This window comes from Agelaius phoeniceus, chromosome 13, assembly GCF_051311805.1.
Source record: "Agelaius phoeniceus isolate bAgePho1 chromosome 13, bAgePho1.hap1, whole genome shotgun sequence".
Lineage (NCBI taxonomy): Eukaryota > Metazoa > Chordata > Aves > Passeriformes > Icteridae > Agelaius > Agelaius phoeniceus.
In genome coordinates, this window is record NC_135277.1 from 9,680,409 (window position 1) to 9,705,214 (window position 24,806).

The 24,806-nt window shown below is 43.1% G+C and overlaps 2 protein-coding genes across 3 annotated transcripts in view; one reads left to right on the forward strand and one right to left on the reverse strand.

The window, feature by feature from the left end:
- Positions 1 to 3,128, forward strand: part of HDGFL3 (HDGF like 3) — a 37,285-nt gene extending 34,157 nt beyond the window's left edge. Inside the window, exon 6 of the mRNA XM_054641932.2 lies at positions 1,743 to 3,128. Coding sequence (XP_054497907.1) covers positions 1,743 to 1,748 — 6 coding nt within the window. The 3' untranslated portion in view covers positions 1,749 to 3,128. The remainder of the gene's footprint in view (positions 1 to 1,742) is intronic.
- On the reverse strand, positions 2,794 to 24,280 carry TM6SF1 (transmembrane 6 superfamily member 1). Of its 2 annotated transcripts, none has more exons than XM_054641931.2 (10): positions 24,093 to 24,280; positions 22,046 to 22,149; positions 21,481 to 21,578; positions 19,808 to 19,911; positions 18,877 to 18,959; positions 17,398 to 17,519; positions 13,306 to 13,410; positions 11,174 to 11,266; positions 10,132 to 10,251; positions 2,794 to 4,631 (listed from the first exon to the last, which is right to left on the reverse strand). In XM_054641931.2, the coding sequence occupies exons 1-10, from the start codon at positions 24,182 to 24,184 to the stop codon at positions 4,440 to 4,442; spliced, it is 1,113 nt and encodes a 370-aa protein (XP_054497906.1). In that variant the 5' UTR covers positions 24,185 to 24,280; the 3' UTR covers positions 2,794 to 4,439. The 2 variants fall into 2 exon arrangements, with proteins under 2 accessions (XP_054497906.1, XP_077041528.1); XM_077185413.1 differs by lacking the exon at positions 24,093 to 24,280 and adding an exon at positions 23,534 to 24,056.
- Positions 24,281 to 24,806: the final 526 nt, after the last annotated feature.

Consider the following 24,806-nt stretch of genomic DNA (forward strand, 5'->3'; position numbering starts at 1 on the left):
ACTGGAATCAGTCAGATCCTGTGCTCTCTCCTTTGTGTGCAGCACAGCACACATTGTACCACAGCTTACAGTGAGGCTGGGAGACTCGTTCAAACAAAGATGTTTGAGAGTTGTGTTTCTGGAGAGACGTGAAACCATGGAGACCAGGGGAGGTGCTCGGGCTGCTGCATCCCCGAGCTGCGGGCAGGGAGGGCTCAGCCTGGCCAGAGCCCAGCCCCTGCGGCTCTCCCTGCTGGGGACAGCGACCTGCTGCCCTGGGACACCTGGCACTGCTGCCAGGAGGGGCACATGCCACTGGAAACTGTGAAAAGCCTAGAGGATGACTTGCATTATCTGTCTTTTTGTTGTCCCTCCCGTGCCACAGCAGCTGTGTCTGTGACACAGTGTGCAGGGGAGCTGTTAATGTTCCCAGCACCCACGTAAGGATGATCCTACCCAATCTTCTGGACCTAACCCAGAAGGGAATTGTGGTTAATAACTGCAAAGGTTTCATGCTCCAAAAGGACATCTTTCTGTACTGGATCTGAGAGTTCCAGCACAGGAAGCAGCTGTGTTACCCCACCCTACCTGTCAGTGCTGGGCAGCTGCTGCCAGTGGGAACCTCAGCAGAAAGCAGGGTTTGATTGACTGATCATGTGTAATTGTTTAATTGGGTGTCTGAGTCTGAAGGGAAAGGAACAGCAGTGATCCCCCCAAAGCATCTCTAAGTATGATCTCCCTGACTCTGAAACAGGAGAGAGGCCTGGAGTGTAGTGTGCTGCATGGGCAGCACATGGTTTCCCCTTTTGGGGGAGTCAGGGCTCTGGTAGTTCCTGTAAGCCTGAGCACTTGATAATAACCCCTGATTGTGTGTCCTTAGCCAGGATGTACCAGGACCTCCCACACAGACAGCACAGGTTTCCATTTTTACTCTTGACAAAGCACTTGTCATAGGAGAGAGCTGCACTGACCGAAGAGGAAAGGTGGTGTTGTAGTGTTGTAGAAGGGATGCCTTGCCCAGAGGTGGGTGGTCATGGTGCACTGCATGTTGTCATGTTGCTGGCTAATGTAACCTGTCCCAGGGCCACCAGGTGAATTTTGCCATCTCTGTTCAGTTGGAGGAAACCAAGACTTGTATCTCTTGCTGTGATCATGTGAGGACAGTCTGATCCTGATCCCACTAATGTCAGGGAAGGCAAGAGCTGACCTTGACTCACCCGTGGGAGTTCCTCTTCTGTCATCACCTTACAGTGAACTGGAGCCAAGCTGTTTCCTTTTCAGAAGCAGCACTTGGATCCCTTAGTGATGAAAATGTTTATCTTTGCTCATGCTTGCTAAGCTTTCCTGTATCTGAACAAGAGGGTGTTCTTGTGGCTGGACATCCAGGAATGCAGCAGTGCCTGAGCTCCTGCATGAAGCCCATCAGTGATTTTGTGCAGTGGAAAAAAGCAAAACTGGTTGTGCCTGAAGTGTGCTACAAGGTTTGTAATGGAGTGACTGAGGGAAAAACCCACCCACATATATTCAATGTTACTGAATACAGCCCTAAATGTTTACTTTTAAACTGTGCTCATTAATATTTGTAGTGATGTGTTCAGTTGTTGTAACAAAGCCGTTTTCTCTAGAAAAAGATTAGTTTGAACAGACCAGGTGGTTACTTGTACCTGTGACTTAGAAGTGGAAATATAACATCAATTGTATCAAGTTTGATGCAGCATGTTATTTCTTACATTAAATGTGATTTCTTTCTCTTTCTCTTTCAGACTTAACCAACATAATGACTGCTGAATATTAAGGGAAAACACAAGAAGGTTACATGTTTGGTTGTCTAATATTCTTGGATTTGATATGAGTCACCACATCTGTTCATTAGTACCATCAACAGCATCCCAGTTTGTATGCACATTATTCACATTCCTATCTGTTGTGTTTGCAGAAATGACATTTTTACCCTTTTTTCTAAGGGTTACTTTTTGATTTTCATATTATTTGGTTGCATGAAGTTGCCCTTTTCCAGTGGCTGAGGTTTATGAAGATATCGCATACTTGAACATGTTTCAGATTCCTTTTCAAGACAGAAAAGGCATAACTCCAAATTATATCATTCTAAATCAACATTTTTTAAACACAACTAAATCTTAGAAATGAGTCCCCTTCATACAATGCTACAATAATCTTCCACATACAGACATAATTTTAAATTTTCCTAGATCCATTCTCTCTTGGGTTTTGATCAGTTTACAACATGAAAGAAAAATTCTTCTTCAGTTGAAATCACCACCAAGTTCAATAATGTAATAAAATACCTTTCCTTATTAGAAGTACCTAGCTAGTTATACTCTTAATACTTCTCCAAACCATGATGTAATGTACACTATCTGACTTAGTTCCTATATGTGGAGTTAGTGAAAGTCTTTTTGTGTTTCTTTAGATTAATACAAGGATTTTTCCAATGCCAACACAATTTGAAATCATTCATTTGGATGCTTTCCATTTTTAAGCTTACTGTGATATACAGCCCTATGGGAAACCAAAACAAAACATCAATTTTAAATAATGAAAGGCTTAAAAAAGGATGCTGTCATTCTGGCTTTTTTTTTTCCTTTTGGAAATAGAACTAGACTAGTAAGTAAGCATTCCAAATCCATTACTCTGTGTACATTATTGTTGCTATTGTGATAATAGAGATTTTTATTTATTTTTATGCCAGCTTTTATTGTGAAAACATATTTAGTCTGGTTTTATCAATCCTTGTTATGCTTGTCCTTGGAACATCTTTTGCGTATTCAAGGTTTGTAGTTGATGAGTTTACTGTAAAAAACTAAAAAAAAAAACCACAAGGAAAAAAAAACCAAAAAAACACCAAAACAAAACAAAAAGGAAACAAAAAAAATGTATTGTTTTTACAGAATAAATTTATTGGAATGTGTATTGGGAGTAAGGTTTGAGGTTGTAAGCAACTAAGTTAGCGTCATATTTGGCTTCATACGTGTAATAATGTGAGGTATTAATGTAAGTCAAGTATTAAAGCAAAACATTCTGTTAACATGAGTTGACCATAATAGATACAAGTGCAGGTGAGATCTTTATTTTTTCTGTACTTTGCCTTTTCTGGATAACAGGAGGTCATTAAATTCACCTTGAATGTATTCAAAGTTTCTTTCCAGACATCAGAAGTAACATCAGAGGCTCAAGTACCTGTTTGTGAGCCAGCACGTCCTGTGACAGCCCAGCTGGGTTTGTTTCCCTGGGAAGAGGCACTGGGATGGAGCTGTCCCAAAGCCTAAGGAGCTGCACCAGGGATGCTGGGTGCCAGCAAGCATTCCCTGAGGTGTGCTGTGGTTGTTTTGGACCTGCCCCTTTGGCTGGAGGTGTAAAACCTGGGGCTCTCCTCTGACTGCTGCTGGGATCTGCATGGCAGTGTTCAGCAGGAAATGTTACAGCCTGCATTTCTCAGTGCTCTGAAGGTCCCTTCGTGCAGGGTGCAGCACACAGGCATGTCAGCTGCTTCCTTGTTACTGATTAGACTTAAAATTCTTTCAATCCAAACACCAAGTCAACAAACGCAAATAAAGTGTTTCCAGTTAAAACGTATCAGCTAGTTTCATCTGTGAGAAAGGCACTAGGTGTACTGCTTTTAATATAAATACACATAGAAGGCATAGAAATAGCTGTAATTGCAAATAGAAATGTAAGCTGCCCAAACCAAGGTCGTTGTGTTGGCTGCTGCTTGTTTCTGAGCCAGCAGCATTAGCAAAAGAAGCTGCAGAGACGCAGCCAAAACCCCTCCTCTCTGGAACACACGAGCTCAGAGGCTCAGAGCCCTCTGTGCCCAGCCCACAAGTGCTGCTGAGCACCTGCTCAGCTTCAAGCAGGTGAGCAGTCCTGGCAGAAGTGAATCCTGAAGAGAATTAACAAAACTATATGATTTGCTTATCATATATGGAGTCTTATCATAAGAGTTGATTGCTTCTTAAAAGATTTCTTGGGATTTTTAACAAGGTCGACCCACAAGACATACTTTTTGACAAATAAAACATGTGCATGTGACAGAGTTATGTATGTTAATTTTTCATGCTTCACAATGACCTTCATGTTGTGCAGTAGCTCTGTGCAGGGACTGCTAGCACTGCTATTCTTCAGCGTGCGGAGGCTAAACACTGACATCATTATTATTATTTAACTTCATGCAGTATTTCTAAAACTGTCAAAGCAGCTTACTTAAAAATAGCTGTGGGAACTGGCAATGCACTGCAAAGTCACAATGTTGAGAAGTGGTGCTAAAGGCAGTTGTCTTTATTTTCCCTTTTTCAGTAGGATAAACAGAGCAGCCCGTGCGACTACACAGTTGTGCAATTTTACACATCTTACACGCTTCATTTGGGTTCCATCTGAGCACTTCAGTTACATCCCAACCCAACTATATACATAGCCAAGGACAGGAGCTGGAAACAGTTCTGCTATTCTGGTTTTTCTTCTTGTTTTGGTTTCATGAAAAACTCTGGCTTGTTGACACACCTGTAAGCGAACAGCTGAGGAAGAATCCCATACATTATGTTCAATATCAGGAAAAACTCTTTTGCTTCTTCAGGGACTCTGTAGATGTAAGGAGTTCGAGCATGAAGAGAAGCACCAATATGGGAAAATTGAGCCTGTGGTGTGTATATAACACATATATTAAAAAAAGGTAAAGTTGATGTATATTTTTGGAAAGATGGCATAATCTGCATGCAAGTCTGCATCTTCAGTGACATTTTCCAAGCCAGCCCTTATTCTTATTCCAGAATTATCCATCATACTTTTGCACTGTGGTATAAAAATACAGTCTAAACTAAAATCATTAATATCTTGGTGTATGAGGCATAACTGGAACCATCAGTGGCATGGTAAGAGGTTTGTTTAATGCACATGGTGGCACTGATAGCTTCATCAGGTACAGGATTCCACCCTGGCTTTCTGGGTCATAGTTTGTGCTAGAGGGTCCACAGAAAAGTGGCCACTGAAGGGCACATCCCTGCAGAGCCCAGTCAGGGCAAGGGCTCTCACCCACCTGCCTGGGAGGGCTGTTGGGAGTTTGGCATCAATGGGGGCAGCCAGACACCCCCTCTGAGTAAAGTTAGAAAGGAGAGTCTTGGAACCTATGTTCAGCTTTGGGTTTGGCCTTCTTTATCTTAAATCCAGATTGTTCCAGATTCTGATCCCGCAACTCCTGATGATTTCAGAAAATGTCTGCAATATTTGGGTTTCAAGCTTGGGCTGGTTTGAAGCATAAATTGAGCATACAGTGAAGGTTATAGGCACAGACAGGCTTGCTGGCCTGAAGCATATTTTTAGCATAAACAAACATTTAAAGATAGAAGTGTCAGGATAGTCGGTGTCTTTTGTTTCCATCTGTTACCTGCTATTTCAAGCCACTGCTCATTCACATTAACTATTGTGTGTCCAATTTTTTAATTACTATTTAGTTAGCTAGCAGTGAGGAGATCTGAGAAGATGAACATCAATTTGACCATAAGGAGAGCACTGGGACACCAGGATTTTAGGAACACAGAGGAGTACACTATGGCCAAATCACATCCTCTGTTCTGGCTTCAGCAGGAGTCACTTTGGCCTCACACAGAACATGGTTCTGGTCACAGCAGAGTAGAAGGGGAAATGAAGTGCAGGTGTTTCAATACACCACCCCAGCAAAAGGTTAGGCTGAGACCATCCATCAAAACAGAAAGAGAAATTGGTTTCAGGTGATTCCAACCACCTCCACTGAATTGGGAGAGCTCATTGAGCAAACCTGAGCCAGGAAACAAAGTAATCAACGAAATCAAATACAAACACACTTCAGCAGAGTGCCACTTAGCATGTTTCTGTAAACAGCTATTGCACTGCAAACAGATGTTCAGGGGCACATTGTCAGCAGCCTTTTTATATCGGCCTGGTAACTCGCTCTGTCTCTTGCAGCCCATTTGCTCTCACCTGCCCAGGCAGGCCCTGCCTGTGGCACCTGGGTGGGCCGGAAGCCACCCCTGCTGTCACCCCTCCTGCTGTCACCCTCTGCTGCCATCCCCACTGCAATCCCTGCTGCCACCCCTCCTGCTGCCATCCCTGCCATCACCCCTCCTGCCACCCTCTGCTGCCATCCCCGCTGCAAGCCCTGCTGGGGGAGCCTCCTCAGCCCCGGCAGCCAGAGCAGCCCAGCAGCAAAGCCCCCTCATAGCACAGGGCAGCAGACAGACAGACAGATGGACAGACGGCTGCCAGCAGGCTGCAGGCAGGAGGTTTGGGCTGTCTGGTGCACTGAGAGCCTCTGGGCTGCATTTTTAGAGCCCTGTTGGGGTGAAGAAGCTGCAAAGCTGCTCCTTCTCTGTGAGGATTGTGAGGCCTGCCTGCCTGCGAGCGTGGCCAGCTGTGCTTCAGAGTAAGTTGATTGTAAATTTCTCACAATTCACAGTAAACCTTGTCAGAAGGAGCTGTAAGGGGATGCTTCTGAGACCCAGAACTCCCAGAGCCTCCAAGATGCCTGAATATTTAAGCCTTACTGTGTGGTCTTGTCTCTTACAGGAGTTGTGGCACATTAGTGAGCTTTAATTGTTGTAAAACCAAAAAGCAGTAACATGATGTCCTGTCTGTAGCCTACAAAGCTTTTTAGTGGTTAATGATGCACCATATAATGAAGTTATTGTTTATTAGACTTGTTTTTCACTGTAACACATGGCTTCTTCTTTCATTACCAAGAAGGATATTTAGGTCTGTAAAGTCTTTTTTGTTTTTTTTAATTTATTTGATTTGCCTCTTTGAAAATTGTGTTATGTCTCTAATCTCCTGTGTTTCTCTTCCATGACTGTCCTCTGCTGCTACTATTTTTTTTTTATTCCCCCTCTTTTTTTTTTTCTTACTTGGAGCAGAGGACATGTCTTAAAAGCAGATCTCTCACTCACCAGTGGCCCAGTGCTGCTCTGCCTTCAGGCAGACCAAACCCCTAATTCTGAGCTGCCAGTGCCTGTGTGCAGTAAGGCTGGTGCTCAGTGAGACAAACCTTGAGCCTACAGTGTTACCTCACTGTCATTGGGGTCTCTCAGCAAATAAATCATTCCTCGGTGCTTTGTGTTACTGATCCCCTCTCCAAGTGGAGAATTTGGAGGCTCCAACAAACCCCTGAGCCTTGGCTGAGAAATCAACCAGATGAGATGCTGCAGGTATCCTTCTAAGGTAGCCTTACATGCCCAACATGCAGCCTTTGTCACCCCTGAAGCCTTGGCCACTCTGCTCCTCGGGCACTCCCAGCAGGTGGGAGCTGCTGGACACTGCAGCCTGGGTCTGCCTGCTTCTCACTGACCTGCTTGTCTCCATGAAGCAGTCTGCACTTGGAATTTTTACAGTATTTTTGCCTTGTTGCCTAATCATAGGCAGTATTTCAAGTATTTTTTACCCTGTAGTTAAGGACAGAGAAGGACCCAGAAAAAGGAGTCCTTCTTCACACTGTGCCTTCTCTCTAAGACTGTAACTTTAGAAGGGTTTGGACCTGGTCTCATGAGCCTAACAAAGCCATCAAATAGAAAGGGAGTAACCTAGAAAAATACATTTCTTGGGTTTAGGGTCTCTGGTAGGCAAGAAGCATGCAGAAAGTAGCCACAAAAAAGGCAGGGTTATGGAAAACACTAAGAGGGAGTAGAGGTAAGCTTTCTACATTTGAGAAAACAGAGAAATGGGCTGCAGAGAGTTGGTGAGACTGTTTTTGGCTAGTAAGGCTGTGGCTCTTCATCCTTCTCACATGGCTCACTTGCATAGGGAAATACCAATTTCATTAACTTCAGAGGCTGTTCCAACCCTTTTGTATAATCAAAGCTCCTGGTACTTCACTCATATGAAATTCAAAGAGCTCCTCCTGAAGCTTCAGAAAGTCTAGTAATTATTGGGTCACAACTGGTTTTGGAGTCTGAATGTTAGTAATGGAGTCATTCCAGCTGAGAGTTATTTGTAATTCTGAAAATCAGTACATGTGTGTCTGTGTGAAAGGCTAGTAGGCACTTGGGAGGTTCTTAGTTTAGATGCATCCATGGTATTTTGTGATTTGTTTTTGTAAAAAGTACATCATAATGATAGAAATAAAAATAATTAAAATCTCCATGTTCCCCATCTGTAGGAGCAGTGCCCACTGCTTCCACCATCAGACACTTACCTTTATTGGGCCTTGGGTGTGAGAGGAAGCAAAGTGTGTTTTGGTAACTACATGTGTTTTAATTATCAATTAAGTGTTTGAACTTAAGGTAACAGTAGACAAATCTGTAAATGTGGTTTTTGCCTCAAAATGACAAAGCACCCAAATAATCAAGAAAGAGCTCTCAATTCTTTGTCACATGCATTTTACATCCCAGGTTGGTCACAGTTTACCAAGTCAAATCAATTAAATCATGTGCATTTGTAGGATAACTGAAGTTCATCCTGCAGTGCATTAAAGTCAAAGTGACAAAAAAAACCCTCCCAAATGTCAAAAACTGTTTTTTGAAGCAAGATAAAATATGAAGAGAGGACAGCAATAGAGTTCTAATCAGTTTCTGACAACCCACAGCATTTGCTGGTGCCAGGACGAGCTTTAAACAGTGAAATGGGAAATGTTGGGTGTTAGTCTAATGTGTAAATGGACATCCTGAGGCAGAACCACAAGGAACTACAGAGGGGTTTTAGACTTCAGCAACCGAGTTTAGGTACAAAAGATATAAAGGACTGTTAAAAAAAAAAAAAAAAAAAAAAAGGTGATTGTTTGTTACAGGAAACCTATAAAAGGGGGAAAAAAACCCCAAACCAACCAGACTGAGAGGCTGAGCTTTCTGGTAAGTTTGCAAGGTTGTGATAGCTGGTACACTCTGACTTCTGATTTACCTTTTCTTGTGTTAAAAAATCTTTGAAGGAGTGCTTTTTTCCCTGATTTTCTGGGCAATTTATGGAACCTGAGTAATCTGTCAGTAGAGGAAGTTCCCAACACAGCCTGGCCTACTTAGCTAGCTTGGGCTTTTTTTTTTAATTAGATTTTGGCCAAACACAGTTGTACAATATTTATGATACCTTTTGAGCATCTAAATTTCCTCATTAATGTTTGCCAGATTCTGTTTTGATATCACATGATAGTTCAAGACTCTCTATAAACTGGTAGAGAAGGAAAAAGAAGTCCTATTCTCTGTGATAACTGCTCCCAAATAGAAAACACCACTCCACCCTTCTTATTGGGCAGTTAAAGTGGATTGTAGTTTGTATCTATGATTATCTCAGACCCGAGGAACCAAGTGTTGGTTTGTGTTTGTCTGATAGTGGTATTTGAATTACAGTTGTTGCTGTGTCCCCATGTTGTCACTATTGTGGCAGGATTATTGTGCTTATTTTCTGTGTTGTCTGGATGTTCTGAGCACACACATTTCATTTTCTATCTACAGAAAAACCAATTATTCCTCTGTCTCATCTGTTTAATGCTCATCTGTCTGTCATAAGTCATTTACTAGTTCCTGTTGAATTGTTTTGGTCAGTCTTCTCATAAGCATCAGCCCCATTTAGTAATTAACTACAGTTGTTTATTTAAGAGAACCAGAATGGAATGAGTAAAAGAAAAATGATCATTGTCTGCTGTTGGGAGCACAAACACTTCTGAGTGTTACTGTGGTTTGTGGCCCAGGAGGTTCCCTGAGTTCTCCCAACATCATCCACTGATACTGTACATTTTGTGTGACAAGGAGATACTCTTTCTCTTTATATATTTCAAACTACCTACTTGACCAACACATATTATGGAAACAAGGTATTGTGCTGTTGTGTTGTGTTTAGGTTTTGTTGGGTTTTTTTTTACAATTGACTGTCACAGCGTTAAGATGGGCTTCCTTCATGATGCCAGCTAAAGAGTGCATGGTGCTGAATAAGGTTTAAATGAGCCCAGTAAAAGCATTGAGTAGAAGGAGAGGAGTCTGCTAAAGCAAGAATGTGGTCATTAGAGAGTAGTAGGTTTGATTATTCTCTCCCTTAAATTAAGGGGTTTTTACAGACCTGAAAGGTGATCTGGGTTACATCAGCACAAAACCTACATGGGAAGATAAGCCCTGGGCCCCTTATTCATTCCATAGGTCTCTACTTATTATAATGTAATTTAAAAGTGAGTATTTTGCAAAGAAATACCTGAGCTAGTCCTCCAGCATGTATAAGGGTCAGATCAGGCATCCAGGAGCAGCCAGGCACCAGCAGGCCATACAGAGCAATCACATAGTATGGCACAGAGTAGAACATGTATGCCAGCATCTGCATTCCAAACACAAATGTCAGTTCCTTTGCAGTGTGAGGGAGATGCATTTAAAAATCAGCAAGCTCCTCACTGAGAAGTTGAGACTACTCAAAACTACACTTCTGGCAGCAGTGATTCCCAGGCTTTTTTGTCACACCTGGATGCTATGGACTGGATCCAGCTACCCGAGGGTCTCTGCTGATATTGGTGGCTGTGGTCTCCTTGCCCCATCCACACACCCTTCAGCCAGGACACCTATTCCTGCCCCTTACTATCCTGAGACCATGCCAAAAAGCATGGCCTGGCTTAACTCCTTAAGGGAGCCTTTGTCAGGCCCCACTGCACTCCCATGCCATGCCCTCCCTTTCCCAGGAAGAACTCATCCAGCACTGACACTTGCTTTCTGCTCATTTCCTCACCCCTGTGTCCTCTGACTGCTTTGGGCCCTGCCCCCCTGCAAAAGAATGTGAACATCAAATTCTGCAGAACTAAAGGACAACACTCTCCCATCTACAATGATTTCTGTATGCAGTGCCCTTTTTCAAGAGCGTGTCCCTGGGGATGGAAGTGCAATGTGAGCCTAAGGAATCTAGTCTTACTGTACCACTTCTTGCTCCATAATTCCAGAATGAAAGTCTACTTTGCCTTTCTAAGGAAGGGAAATGAACATTAAAAGCACACAGATCTGTTTCATGGGCTATGTTAAAAGAACCCTGAGTAATTTGGATGTGTAGCTCCGTGTAACCAATTTGAACCTAAGTTAAGCTCATCACAATGAGGAGCTGGTATCCTACAATAGCTAGAAATGCTACTAGAAAATACCCTTTAATTTGCCATGAATGGTAATTCCCATATTGATCTTGTCATCTCTGAAACCTTCAGAGATGGCTTCACCTTTGTTTGCAGATCCCTCCTTCCCACTCCCTGGCAGGGCTTTACCTGGAGCTTGGGATAGGCAGCAGGATCCTTTATGTAGGGCTCGTGCAGCTGGATGTACAGGCGGCACAGCTCTGCAGGGCAGTCCAGGGCAATCTGACAAGAGGTTTTACAACTTCCTGTGATCAATTTGTTCTGAACCAACCAACCTGGTGTTACCAGCCCTAGGGGTGTGCTCGTGGTCTGCAGCACAGAGCTTGCAAAGGTGATCCATGTGATCACCAAATGAAAGGGGAAATGCAGCCTCCTCTCAGCTCCTGCTCAGTGGGTTTGTGAGGAAGTGCTGGCAGCCTGCTTTGAAGATTTTGACTGGGAGAGAATTTAGCCATTTGGCTGTGCTGTTGTAAAAGTATAATTGCTATTGATTTGCTCTGATAAATAGCCTTTGATCCCACCAAATGAACTTTCCAATGGAAAATTGCTCTAAGAGTAATTAGAATCCTGGAAACTTCAGGATGAACCTCCAGTTTTAGGATAGCAAGCTATGGATGTAGTCCAAGAAAAGAGCTGCACTGGGACAAGGCAGCAGTGCAGAGCAATGCATGAGATAGGTGTTACTTAAAGTAATAATTTTTGAGAGTAGTAAAGGAGGGGTTATTGGATTGTACATTCTTATAGGAATACAAAATTCCAAATAAACATGGATAAATTGCAAAAATTGCACTTTTTGTGGTAGGCCTTAAAGCTACTACAAAAAGTTCTGCTCTAAACTGAGCTAGCAATGCATGTGAGCAGCTGTCCCTGGGCTTGTCTGTGGCATCATTAATGCCTGAGCTACAGGGCTGAACAGGAAGTTCTGCACAGCTCAATTTCAGGTGCATTTGTTGTGTGACTCTGAGGGAGCAGTGCAAAACTTTACAGTCCATATTCCTCCCTGTTCTTTTCCAACATGGGCATCCAAGAAGCAGGTCTGAGTGGACTACAATGGATTGTGTTTTATGAACTTCTGCACAAAATTATGGTTCCTGCACCTTACACAGAGATGTTCAGTTGATCTCTGTATGTACAATCAAGGCCAGTAAGCAATTCCTGCTTGGTGAGGGAAATCTATAAGGAAATTACCACAGTCTCAAAATAAAATAAAAAAAAAATTCCTTGAGAAACAAAGTGGGACTGCAGAACCAAGTAAGACCATGAGACCAATATTTTCCACAAATGAAATTACAGGTAAACCAGCTGATTTAACCTGTATCAGTGTTGCTCTGAAGTAACATGATCTATAGGAAATAAAGCAGTCTGACAAACTGGAAAAAAAATGTTTCCAAGAGGCAAATTTTAAGAGAAACAGGAGGTGAGAGAGGAATGTGAGCAGCACAACTACAAAAGGACAATCTGCTCTAGGTAAATAAAATGTTGCTGGGTATTTATCATCACCTCCTACTTGAACTATTCTAGAAAGGATCAAATCTACAAATCAAGCAAGCAGGCAGTTATCTGAGATGCCCAAACATTTGAGCTGTGCTCACTGAATGATACACAAGTTTCATTTTGCTTAAGACAGAAAATGCATTAGAGCTGACAAGGGAATAGATTTAACTATGACTGGATTTACTCCTGAAGGCATTTTCAGTTCTGCTTCCTTCCCTCAGAAATTTTGATTCAATCAACTATGCTTAGAGAGCAACAATTTTTAAAAATTGTCTCTTGGTAAGTAGAAACAATGTGTGTTGTTCACAACATGGATCTTTTTTTTTTCATTTTAGGTGGAAATGTTCTCCTCTGTCTCATGCAGTGTGAGCTAACTTGGTTTTGTATATAATTTTAAATATGCATTACTGCTTAGAAAAACATGAATACAGAATTACTTTAGTTGCTTTGTCTCCATGTTCTGGGCCATAAATGGAACAACAGACCAATGAAAACAGTTTTAGGTCATGTTGATTTCCTCTTGGGGTGCTATTTACTCTGGTGGTTGTGCACTTCCTTTTGAAAACACATGCTGCACACAGCACAAAATGGAGAAGCAAAGCACCAATAGTTATCATATATAATTTATCCTTTTATATCTGAGGCCTGTTTGAACCCAAATGTTACAGGTTTTCCCCTGACCACAATGTAAGTGCTTTTTCATACAGACTCAAATTTAGAAGTTCGACTGAAAATTGGCTTAAATTATTAAAATATATTCAACTTACCATGCCCCTGAATATGCAAAAGCCCGTGGCCAGAATGAGGTATGCAGCTAACATTAAATCTATTGGTCGTCTTAGGAGTCCCTTCTTCTGCACCTCCTGAACCACCTGCAACACAGACCAGGGCTGGTGGGCACCTCCTGCTGCATGGCACTCCAGGGTGTGAGCCACTGCAGAGAGGGAGGAGGGCTGGAACACCACATCTGTGCACTCATTTCAGAGACAGAAAGATTTCAAAAAGGCAGCTCCAGACTTTATAGCATGTAGTGAGGAAAATTCACCTGAATAAACTCTAGAAATGAATGGATCCAACTGAAGCCATGTCAATACAGATTAGTGTCATTTCAAGCAACCTAAATCAAATGAACACTAACTCTGCAATCACCTAAGGCTTTAAAGCAGCATAACTTCTTCAGAATTGTCTTTTTGTAATTGGAAATAATTTGTTTTCCTGAATGTCCCCATGTAGAAAAGCCTTGGAAATGTAGGTTTGTCTCAGACATTTGAAGTTCAATCTAGTATGCTTTGTAAAAGGACTGGATCCATCTCATTATTGAATGCTGGTTTTCAGCAGCTTGTGACATTATTAAAACTAATGGACTATCACTAGCATCAAATAAAAGCTTTTCTGTGGCTGGTTGAGTCCTCTGCTGAGTTCAGTGAGCAAATACTGTATGTCAGTGTGCAGTGCAGAAACAGAGAATGAAACCTGTGTGTATGGAGTATGAGGAAACCCTTCCTCTTCTGTCACTGAACCCTGGGAATTCCTGGGGTGCCACTGAGGCACCTCCAAGCCTGGCTCTGGTCTTGTGCCTCCTTTGCTCAGCACAGGAATCTCCCTGCTGCAGGGACAGAGGGGAGGGATCACATCCTGCATTTCCATGTCTCATGGGGAAGGCGGCTTGGGGCAACCAAAGGCATCTCTTTGCCTACACAGTAAAACCTCCATGGAAATCATTTGAGCTACACTCTCTGCACTGTGGAGTCACAGACAAAATTATAAACACATCAGAGTATCTTTGTGTAGTTCAGAGGGAAAACTTCCCTGTGTATATGTGTTACTCATTTCCTCTTCCTTTTTATTGGCCGCTTGTTGGCATGCAGGCAGCAAAAGAAAAACCTGATTTCCTTCCTGTTATACACTTGTGGAATTGTCTCCAAAGTGCAAAACAGAAATTAGGATGCAGGGGCACAGTTAAAAGCACACAGGATCAAGATACTCACAATAAAGTTATTGAAGCAGGAGAAACAATCTTGCAAGCACAATTTCTGAGTAAATACTACAAGATCTGGATTACAGATTAACAAAAATAAGGCTGTGGCAAACATAAACCATCCCTTTCGTAACAATTTTTTCTCTGATTTTCTTTTAAAGGATCTTTTTCAGAAAAAAAAAAAAAAGTGACACCTTTGTTTGATTTTCTAACACAAGTAACAGGTTTTGGCAGTATGGTGTCACTTCACAGTATTCAGAGTACTGGTGTAGGAGTATTTTTAATATTACCTGCAAAGGATGCCTATATTCAAATATTTCTTGCTATGAAAGAAAAAGGTCACTTATGGCTGAGTTACAAATAATTCTCAATTGTAGACTACCTAGGATAATGGAAAGCTGATATATTTTCATTCCCTTTTGGACTATGTATGAAGCTTATAGATATATATATATATAATCTCTTTTCAAATATTTCAATATTCCTCTTTAAATATTAAATGGATGTGAGTATTCACTGTAATCACAAAGCCACAATAGAACTTTGTGCTTAGAGGGTTTGAGATAAAGCCACTGTAAGTGGAAGCAACCTTTGGTGCAGTACTAGTTTGTGAAATTGCCAGGGTACAGAAAACTCACACTTTTTTTGTTTATGCATGCATGCAAACAAAATGAAAATGCAAAGCTTAAAAAAAAGGAGAAAAAGCAGAAGCAAGAATTTGAAAGACAGGTTGCACTTTGCTGACCACTGAAGAGTAGTTTTTCCTTACCTTTCTTTAACCTAGCCAAGCCCATGCCCCCTGATAAACTGAATTACATGCAAAGAGCATGGCCAAGCAGAGCTGGCCTGCCACGGGTTCCCCATGCTCTGCAAACAACTTTGAACTCTGCACAGATCCCTGCAGCCCCAGGGGTTTGTTTGTGCAGCAAGGAAGTGGCCAGGCATGCTTTGCAATTCCTCTCACTTCCAGGAAAAAGCTGTTTTCCATAACTTCTGAGAGGCATCTCATGTCATCACTTTTAGGGAATTGGAATAATCTTGTGTGCTTCTGTAAAAGTCAGTCCCTTCAGAATTCATGTATAAATCTGAATTTGTGCATTAATTCTGTTAAAGATATTTCAATTCCATTAAACTTTTCTGAGCTGACATACTTGCAGATAAATCTGTTGGGCTTTGCAAAGACTGCAGCAGAGCTGGGCTTGATTCCAAATGAGGGCACAGCTCCATTCCACTCCTCTGAACCCCTCTATTAGAAAGCAACCAAAACTTGAATACCTTTCCTCTACCCCCACAGTGATTATTTTTTAACTAACAGGTTTGTAATAATATTATAGCAATTTATACCTTGGCCAACAGGATACACTTTGCTTCTGTTATTTTCATGTAAGTATTTTCCTATATACTAATAACAGCATGTTTAAAACCATTGCTACATTTTCTTCCTAAATCTTTTAATGCCAACTCTGAATAATTATAGTTTAAAAAAGTTAAATTGTACAGTTAATTCCAAATGATCTACTGATATGTTCAGGACTTACAATGATTATCTCACTGATTAGTAACATTAAACACAATTATTTCCTGGAAATAATTCTTAATTTGGGACTGAAAGAGTTGCATGAAAAATTCATGAGTAGTCACGTTAAGATTTAAAGGCGTGCTCAGATATGGAGCATAATTTACCTGTGAAGACTAAATACAACTTCTGAAAAACAAACAGCTAAGGTGGGCTATGAGGTCCCAGTGAAAGGAATCAAGGCTTTTTCTATGACCTTCTTGGCAGGGAAGTTTATGTTTCCAAGAAAGGATTCACAAAGAAGTGCAATGTTACATTTTCAGGTCACCAGCTTTTCCTGAACTCTCTTTTTGAAATAGAATATTAAATCTAAGTTTCTCTGAAATATATACTAAATTAAAATATCAAACCTAGGTAAGCAGTTTATCTCCTGGTAAGCCCAGGAGACATGGCTGTATTTCAGCAAGCAATCAGTCCATCACATATTTTCTATAATGTCTATTTTTGTAGTATTCTTAATACCAGGAAAACAAATCTTCATCCATGCTCCACACAAAGGCTGCTCTCACTGATGTGTGCAGTGAAGATTGCCATCACTACCTTTAACTACATTTGATGAGTCTAAAGAAGGTGCTTCTGGCCAGGAATAGAGGCCAGAAATGAATCACCTTCAAATGAATCAGCTCAAATGGCTTTGGGATGGGGCAGGTGGCTCCTGTGAGCCTGTGCAGGAGAGCAGGAGGTTTAGCACATGAAGATTCCTCCAATCTGCCTTCCATAGGGATTTGCCCTAAAATTTGTGATTCTGTAGGTGTTCTCCTGCCCTGAGGAGAGATGAGCATCCCTCTGTGCTTCTCTCTCCTCCTGAAGAAGGGCTGGCTGGCTGGCTGCTGTGTTTCCCACCTCTCTGGGCAGGTCTGTCCTGCTGTCACTCTGTCTGTGCCACTCTGCTGCCTGCTGGCTCTGAGCAGCCACCACTGCTCCACCTCTGTCCCTGTTTGCAGGGACAGAATGAACCTGACTGAGCCTAAGGAGCTCCTGTGATGCAAAAATATTAATTGATTATATTGCTTACAACTGATGGGGAGTGCAATTGAATAGGTAGAGGTTAGGAATACAATTACACCTATGAATGGGTTCTTTACTCCAGACATGAGATTCTTTTGCTTTTTCTTTATTCCGCCATAATGAACTATCCTGCAGTATAGATATTTTTGCAGTCTTCAGAGCCAGACAGGAATTGTCATGAGAGTGAGCAGTCACAGCACATTCCATGCTCACCAGGGACCTATAAAACCCACCAGAAACAGGCAGCTTGTTTCAGCAGCCCTAAGAGGAGCCAGCACTGAGATACAACAGGATTACCTTGACTGGAGTGTCGTGAGCCACTGAAGGTTGGTTATAAATCCTGAACCCAGCCCATATGGGCAGGCAGATATATGGTATACTTAGGAAAATAGCAGGACACACTTTTGCTCCATATTTGCCTGTTGAAAAATTATTACAAGAGTTATGAGAATTTGAAAGCTCTGTTGCAGAAGAATTAAAAATTATGCTATGTAACATCAAACCTGAAGCAACTATGGTAATGTAAACCAACATAAAACATTAGAAATGTTAACATACAAATCCTCTTGAAAATCACATCCTCAACAGAAGCAGAGAGGTAAAAAAAGCAGAGGTAAAAAAAGAGCCTTTGAGACAGGAAGCCATTTCTGAATTAGGGACTTTTTGAGAAGACAGGAAGCCACATCTGTCACTGCATTGGGTATAGGATGGCACAGCTTTCAAACCCCTCAATGGAACCTGCTTCAAATAGAGACCTCGTTCATTTTAAAATGGGGGATAAAATGTATCAATTTTGAAAGATCTGATGCTGCATTTGTTTTCCAAAGGGCAGATTTCTCCCACAGGCCCGTACTGAGGACAAAACATTCAGAGAGCTCTCCTAAGCCTCAGGTAAATCAGGGAAATGTGTCTTTGACATTGGCTGTTCTGTGTGCCAGAAAGGAAAGTGGCAGGCATGCTCTTGAGAGGCTTTACAAGAGGAGAGAGGAAGGGCCAGTCCCACTAAACCTGCTTTTCTCTCTGGTGATCTATCTTCACAGGAGGGAGGGAGCTGGGCTGGCCCCAGCCTGCACCATGAATATTCCTCCTCTGGCATGAAAAGCAGCACCAAAGTGACCTTCCCTAAAGCTGACTGCAGGATTTGGACACATCAACATTTTTCTTAGCTGAGCATTTGTCAACTTTGCAACTGTTTAAGCTTAGCTAAAAAGGAAATCTTTTCTTGAGAAAGGTTTTTCACCCTTGATGGATCACCTGCCATTAACACTGATGTCAATATTTTTACTGCAATCCTGATCTCTAACAACACAATTTATGTTAGAAATCTAGGAATGTTAAATTTAGTTTGAAAACAGAATAACTTCCAGATTTGACTTTTAAAGGTGATTTGCAAGCTGTTGGAAAGTCAGACTCCTAAGCTAATTGGAAATTTTATGCAAAGTAAGATTTATATTTTTATGACACTAAGAGATGTTATTGTCTCATTACTTAAACCTGGTTTAGATGAAAACCTAAGAGATATATCAAAACACAATACTTTCTTTTTTCTTCTTGAAAGCCAAGTAAATTTAAAGGGGTTTTTTTTCCCAGTCTCCATCTTTTCTTCCTCATATTTAAATTTTAGAATATCTTGTATCTCTTTACTGATATTCCTAAAATGCCTCTTTCATATTAATACAGAAATGAACCGACACTGCACTAAAATATAGATAGCACAATGCTGAATTTAGAAAATGTTTCACAGGAAAAAGCTGGTCATATAAATTACTTCCTTACCCACAATATTTCCAGGCATAAAGACAATGATGCTCATGATAATGGAACCCAGCCAGTAGAGACCAATGGTTCTATAGCTTTGTCTGTTAAAAAAAAGAAACAAGACATAATTATTGAACTGTTTCTAAAAATTCCCTACCCTAAATACTACAGTAATTTCTGGGGTTGTGTTTTACCAAGTGGAGGCTTTTAAAACCTGTACCACAAGTCAAGAGTGGATTGTTGCCTCTGAGAGGGGTCACGGAGAGATCCTGCATTGGTGTGGGACAAGGTTATCACAGGGACAGCACAGGCTCTGGGCATACTCAGTTATTTGCTGTTGTGTCACTCCTCTGAAGGCTGACTGCACGAGTTTGCACATCACAGGCTGTACAAAACTATAAGACAATTAATAATTAATTTCATGCTGTTAATGCTACTGTTACCAGCAGGTACATTTGTTTCTGGAATTTAAGTGCTTATTCCCTGAAACTTTTTATTCAACAGCAAGAAGCATAAGAATCTCTAGAAATAACCTCTTTTTCCCTTAATCTTCATGTCACTCTGTAACAGGGACGAGAGATCATCATGGTGCTAAGCAATACATTATTGCTATAATAAATTTTTTATTTGAAAAACAATTTTTTTTTTCACACATGCTTTTAATGCACATCCTCTTTCAGCTTTTAGCTAACACAAAGCCATGTGCTACAGTCTGCTGCAGGGTGAAGGCAGGATGCATCTCCATGCATTTTCTGGGCTTAGTCAGCTGAGAGGAAGGGTAACTTGGCAAGGGCAGAACCCTTAAAAGTAATGAAATTTCAACAGCATTGCTTCGGCCTACAACACAAAACCACCCCAAAACAAAAATCTAAATACTGCATGGGAAAGAAAGGCCTTTGTAGATGATGTGAGAATGCAAGGCAGGTGAGCATAGCCAGGCCAGACTCACTCCCAGGCAATGGCTGCCACCATCAGCAGGTACATCAGGTAGTGCGCCGAGCCGTCCCAGTAGCAGATGACGTGGCCGTAGGCGGTGTTCAGGTAGGGCTCCCCCTGGAACGGGGCAGGGAGAACACACAGAGCTCAGAGCAAGAGAAACAACTCAGAAAGGACAGCAGGAAACGAGTTCAGAGCAGGAACCAATGCTCCTTCAAGCAGTGGTACAGTGTCTGACTGACAATGCACACCTCAGCCTCTGACTGACAATGCACACCTCAGCCTCTGACTGACAATGCACACCTCAGCCTCTGACTGACAATGCACATCCCAGCCTCTGACTGACAATGCACATCCCAGCCTCTGACTGACAATGCACACCTCAGCCTCTGACTGACAATCTCCACATCCCAGCCTCTGACTGACAATGCACATCCCAGCCTCTGACTGACAATGCACATCCCAGCCTCTGACTGACAATCTCCACATCCCAGCCTCTGACTGACAATGCACATTTCAGCCTCTGACTGACAATGCACATCCCAGCCTCTGACTGACAATGCACATCCCAGCCTCTGACTGACAATGCACATCCCAGCCTCTGACTGACAATCTCCACACCTCAGCCTCTGACTGACAATGCACACCTCAGCCTCTGACTGACAATGCACATCCCAGCCTCTGACTGACAATGCACATTTCAGCCTCTGACTGACAATCCACATTTCAGCCTCTGACTGACAATCTCCACATCTCAGCCTCTGACTGACAATGCACATTTCAGCCTCTGACTGACAATCCACATTTCAGCCTCTGACTGACAATCTCCACATCTCAGCCTCTGACTGACAATGCACATTTCCCAGCACAGAGCTGACCCAGGCAGGATCAGGCAGAACTGAAGGAGTTCCACATCTGCAATAAAGGGTGCAAGATGGAAACTCCTGTGTGTGACTGTCAGCTTTACTCTGCTACATTATGAAAATATGACTTTTCCATATTTTAGTGGTAAAAAGCTACAAAATAAAGATAGATTTAGCATACAATAAACACAGATATATTTAGCAGCCTAGAGATCTACAGCAGTACTGAATATATGGATGTCAACATTTAACCTTGTAGGGTCCAACACATTTCACACTTAAGTTCATGGAATCTTTTCAATGACTTCAGTGACTTTCCTGTCAAGCTCTTACTGAGCTATTTTTGGTGGATGTTGATATTCAGCAGCCAGCAGATTCTGCTGACTAGGTATCTGGCATCATCATTTTTTAACTCTACTTTAATTCCTACTGGTCAAGTGATTAGGCAAAAATAAAGGAGCAATTTTGTTTTCTTCTTGGTAACACATTTTGGTGTGGTAACTCATCCACTCCTGAGAGCTTTCTGTGGTTTTCTGCAGTCATGTGCAGGCCCTTCAATTCCCACAGAAGTTAACTCAGAACAGGGTTCCTGAAGTTAACTGTAACAACAATGGAGCTTGAAAGCTACATTATTTCTGCCAAATGAGTCAGTAGGTTGCAAGTCAGTGAAGGTTTTATCCATAACAATAACAAGGCAGGTCAACTACAAAATTCAAGAAGACTGTTTTGAATGTGTGAGTGGCTATTTTTCTGTGACAAGTACTACACCAAGTTATTTATACTGAAGATTTTATTTACATTTGTAAGCCAAACTACTATTTACCTCTCTCAAGTAATGAGTCATGAATCCATCAATAATTCCATCCTGTTCCAGTCCAATTATTAGATTCACTACACTGGTAAAGGCAAATACAGCATAAACTGTAATAGGAAAAAGGGAAAAAAATTAAATTAATAAATACTTGGAATCACACAGTTGCTTCACAGTCCACTAAATTATCAGGCAGAGATCTATTGAACTGGATGTGTCAACTTTGAGGTCACAGATATTCAGCACACAATATGACTTTCCCATTAGCTCAGGATTTTTTAATTAGTGGTTGGTTAACACAGCTCTCAGGAAGCTTTTCTGAGGAATGTGAAATTCTGTGGAGCTGCAGGCACAGCATCCATGGAAGCTCAGTGTCTGCAGAAAGCCTTTCAAAAATCTTGGGCACATGGAGTTTACAGCCTTGGCTGTGAAAGGAAAGGTGGAAGGACAGCAAAAAGGAGCAGAGAGGAAATCATGATTTGTCATTTTTGCAGGTGAGCAAGGCAAAGTGCAGGAGCCACAGCAGCCCAGAGCAAAGCCATGGGTGAGCCAGGCCACTCAGCCTTAGCACACATACCATAGAACAGGGGGTCCTTGGGTGGCTTCCTCTTGACAAGAACACGAGCTGACAGAGCAATGAGAACCAGAACCAGCAATCCAACTGCAACGATCACCCAGGAACTGCAACAGTATGGTAAAAAAGGAAAAAAAAAAAGGAATTTAAAAGAAAAACAGATCGAATTTTGCTTTGTCAGCCAGCTGTCCTCAAATACACATACTCATAAAGTAACTTTTAATAATTCAAAATACAGATTTTAAAGTTCGTTGCATAGTCTGCCATAGTATTCATCCTATGGTTTTGCAGAATTTATGTGCCTCTTTTTGCATGTGTGATCAGCTAAAAAAAGAAAATATGAAAATAACTAGATAAACAACACATCCATAAATCTAGATTTGTCTGACTAAAATCAGTTTTCATACTAAAATAAACAGAAACTATGGGAAAATTAAAGGGAAAGATGAGGATCAAACCCACAGAGATTTCAAGGCCAAAAAGGATCATTTGGGACATTTTATCTAACCTCAGTAATAAATTATCTACTCAGGAGATTACAAATTCAAAAATAAATCACATCAGTCCCGTGGAATAGGAGTAGCAGTGTTGGCACCTCTGATGGACCTGGGCTAATGTTGAGTCATGGAAGTGCTACCAGAGAGCTCTCTGGCCCTACAGGGCAGGACCACTTGAGCAGGTTCAGTGACCAGCGCAGGTGGGCTCAGGCAAAAGGAACTTTTCCCTGGAGATGGAGCTGTAATGTTACTGCATGGACAGTGGGAGTGGCATAAGGCACAAAAAATATCTGTCACAAAGCAAATTTGTCTCCTTGCCCAAGAAAATGCAAGCTAGGAAAATCAGTTTAAAATTGTTCCATAGATCTAAGGGTGTAGATTATCTTTAGCTCTCTTTAAGGTAAGATTCTCCTCCTCAGTCTTCACTTGTGCAAGAGAAAAAAATGAACAGGAAAATTAGGTAAAGTCCATAAGCATAAGCTAAAACTATCTGGTACATCATTCTATCCATAGTACCACCCTGTATCGAGAAAACAAGTTGTGTATGAATAAATTATATTATGAGAATATCAACCTTAGTGAAACTTGACTTAAAATTATTGCAAAGAATTTGCAAGACCAAATATTTCAGAAAATATACACACATACTTTCTAAGTCAGGATGAGCAGTACTAGCTTGTTGATTTATTTTATGCTTTGAATCTTCTGCTAGTCTGTTTTCCCAGTGATGAATTTCTTCATACCATTACAGCTGTTAATATTGCAGTGACTTTTCACTGCAGTCTATCAATTTGAAATAAATATTGGCAGTTAATCAAGTAAGTCACCATGTGTTATTTGACATTACTCTAGCAATGAGAAACAAAATTTCAGTTATGGGCCAGAAGGAAGAAAATGGGGAAGGAACAGATGCAGCAAAAAACAAGAAGCAAATATTTGTGCAGTAAAGTTGCAAAACACCCCGGGCTGTGGGATCACAAAATATCACGCAGACCTTTAAGCGAAGCGGGTTTTGCCATGAGGAGAGGTTTTCCTTTTCCAGACCTGCGGTTTGTCCCGGGATCCCGGTTTTTGGCAGGGCGAGGGCGCGGGGTCATTCCCAGCGAGGCGCGCCGGCTGCGGGTGCCGCGGGCAGCCCCGGCTCGGGAGCGCTCCGGGGCTGGCGGCTTCTCCCGCTCGCCTTGAAGCAGAATTGGGTTTTGGTGGCCAATGTCCGGGGGGACGCCGCGGTCCCGGTGGGAGCGGGCGCTGCCCCGCGGGGCACGGGGCCGGCCCGGGACACGGGACGCGGGACGCGGGACACGGGACACGGGACGCGGGACACGGGACGCGGGACACGGGACACGGGACACGGGACGCGGGACGTGGGACACGGGACACGCTCCGGGGATGGCCACCGGCAGCGAGCGGGTCCCGGGGCCGCTCTCGCCGCATCCCGGCTCGGCTCCCGTCACAGGACGCGGGCAGCACCCGGCAGCGGCGAGGCCGCCCCGCTCACCCCGCTCACCCCGCGCCGCCGCTACGAACACCCCGCCGGGCCCGTCCCGCCTCACCTGCCGGTGGCCGCCAGGCAGTTGAAGAGGTACGTGACGGGGATGGCGGTGAGCGAGAGCACGAACACGCCGGTGGCCGCCGAGGCGCTCATCCCCGCGGCGGGAGGCGGCGGCCGCGCTGCGCCCCAGCCCTGCCCGGCGCCGAGCCCCAGGCGCCGCCTCGCCCCGGCCCTGCCCGCCCCATGGCCGGCGCCCCCCCGCCCGCGCCGCAAAGGTTAAATCCGCCTCGGAAACCGGAGCCGCCCGCCGCTCCCCCGGCGGCTCGGGGAGCGCCTCCGCCCGCCCCGGGTTCGCCCCGCTCCCCCTCGCCCCTGCCCGCGGCTCGGGACTGCCCGCCGGGCCATGCCGCCCTCTCGGGACAGGGTGCGGGTCCAGCCCCGCGGGGACGGACGCTCCTCCGGTGACCGACGGAGGCGGCGTGCCAAGGGCTGCCGTGACAGCCGAGCTGAACGGCGCGGGTGAGCTGCGGGCTGAAGGCACGGCGAGAACCGGGGCGGCGGCAGCCGAGGCGCGGGGCACGAAGCGATCCCGTGCCATGGGAGGTGGTGGATGGAGAGGGTCCCTTGGTCCGGGTAGTGCGGAACTCCCTGAGAAACCCCTAAAAAAATTATGCATCCCTTTTGCGTCAGTATTTAGCTGGGTAATTCTGAACAAGGACATTAGCGTTTTAAAAATGTTGGGGGAAAAAATGAGTTCATCTTTTCCATTTAAGTG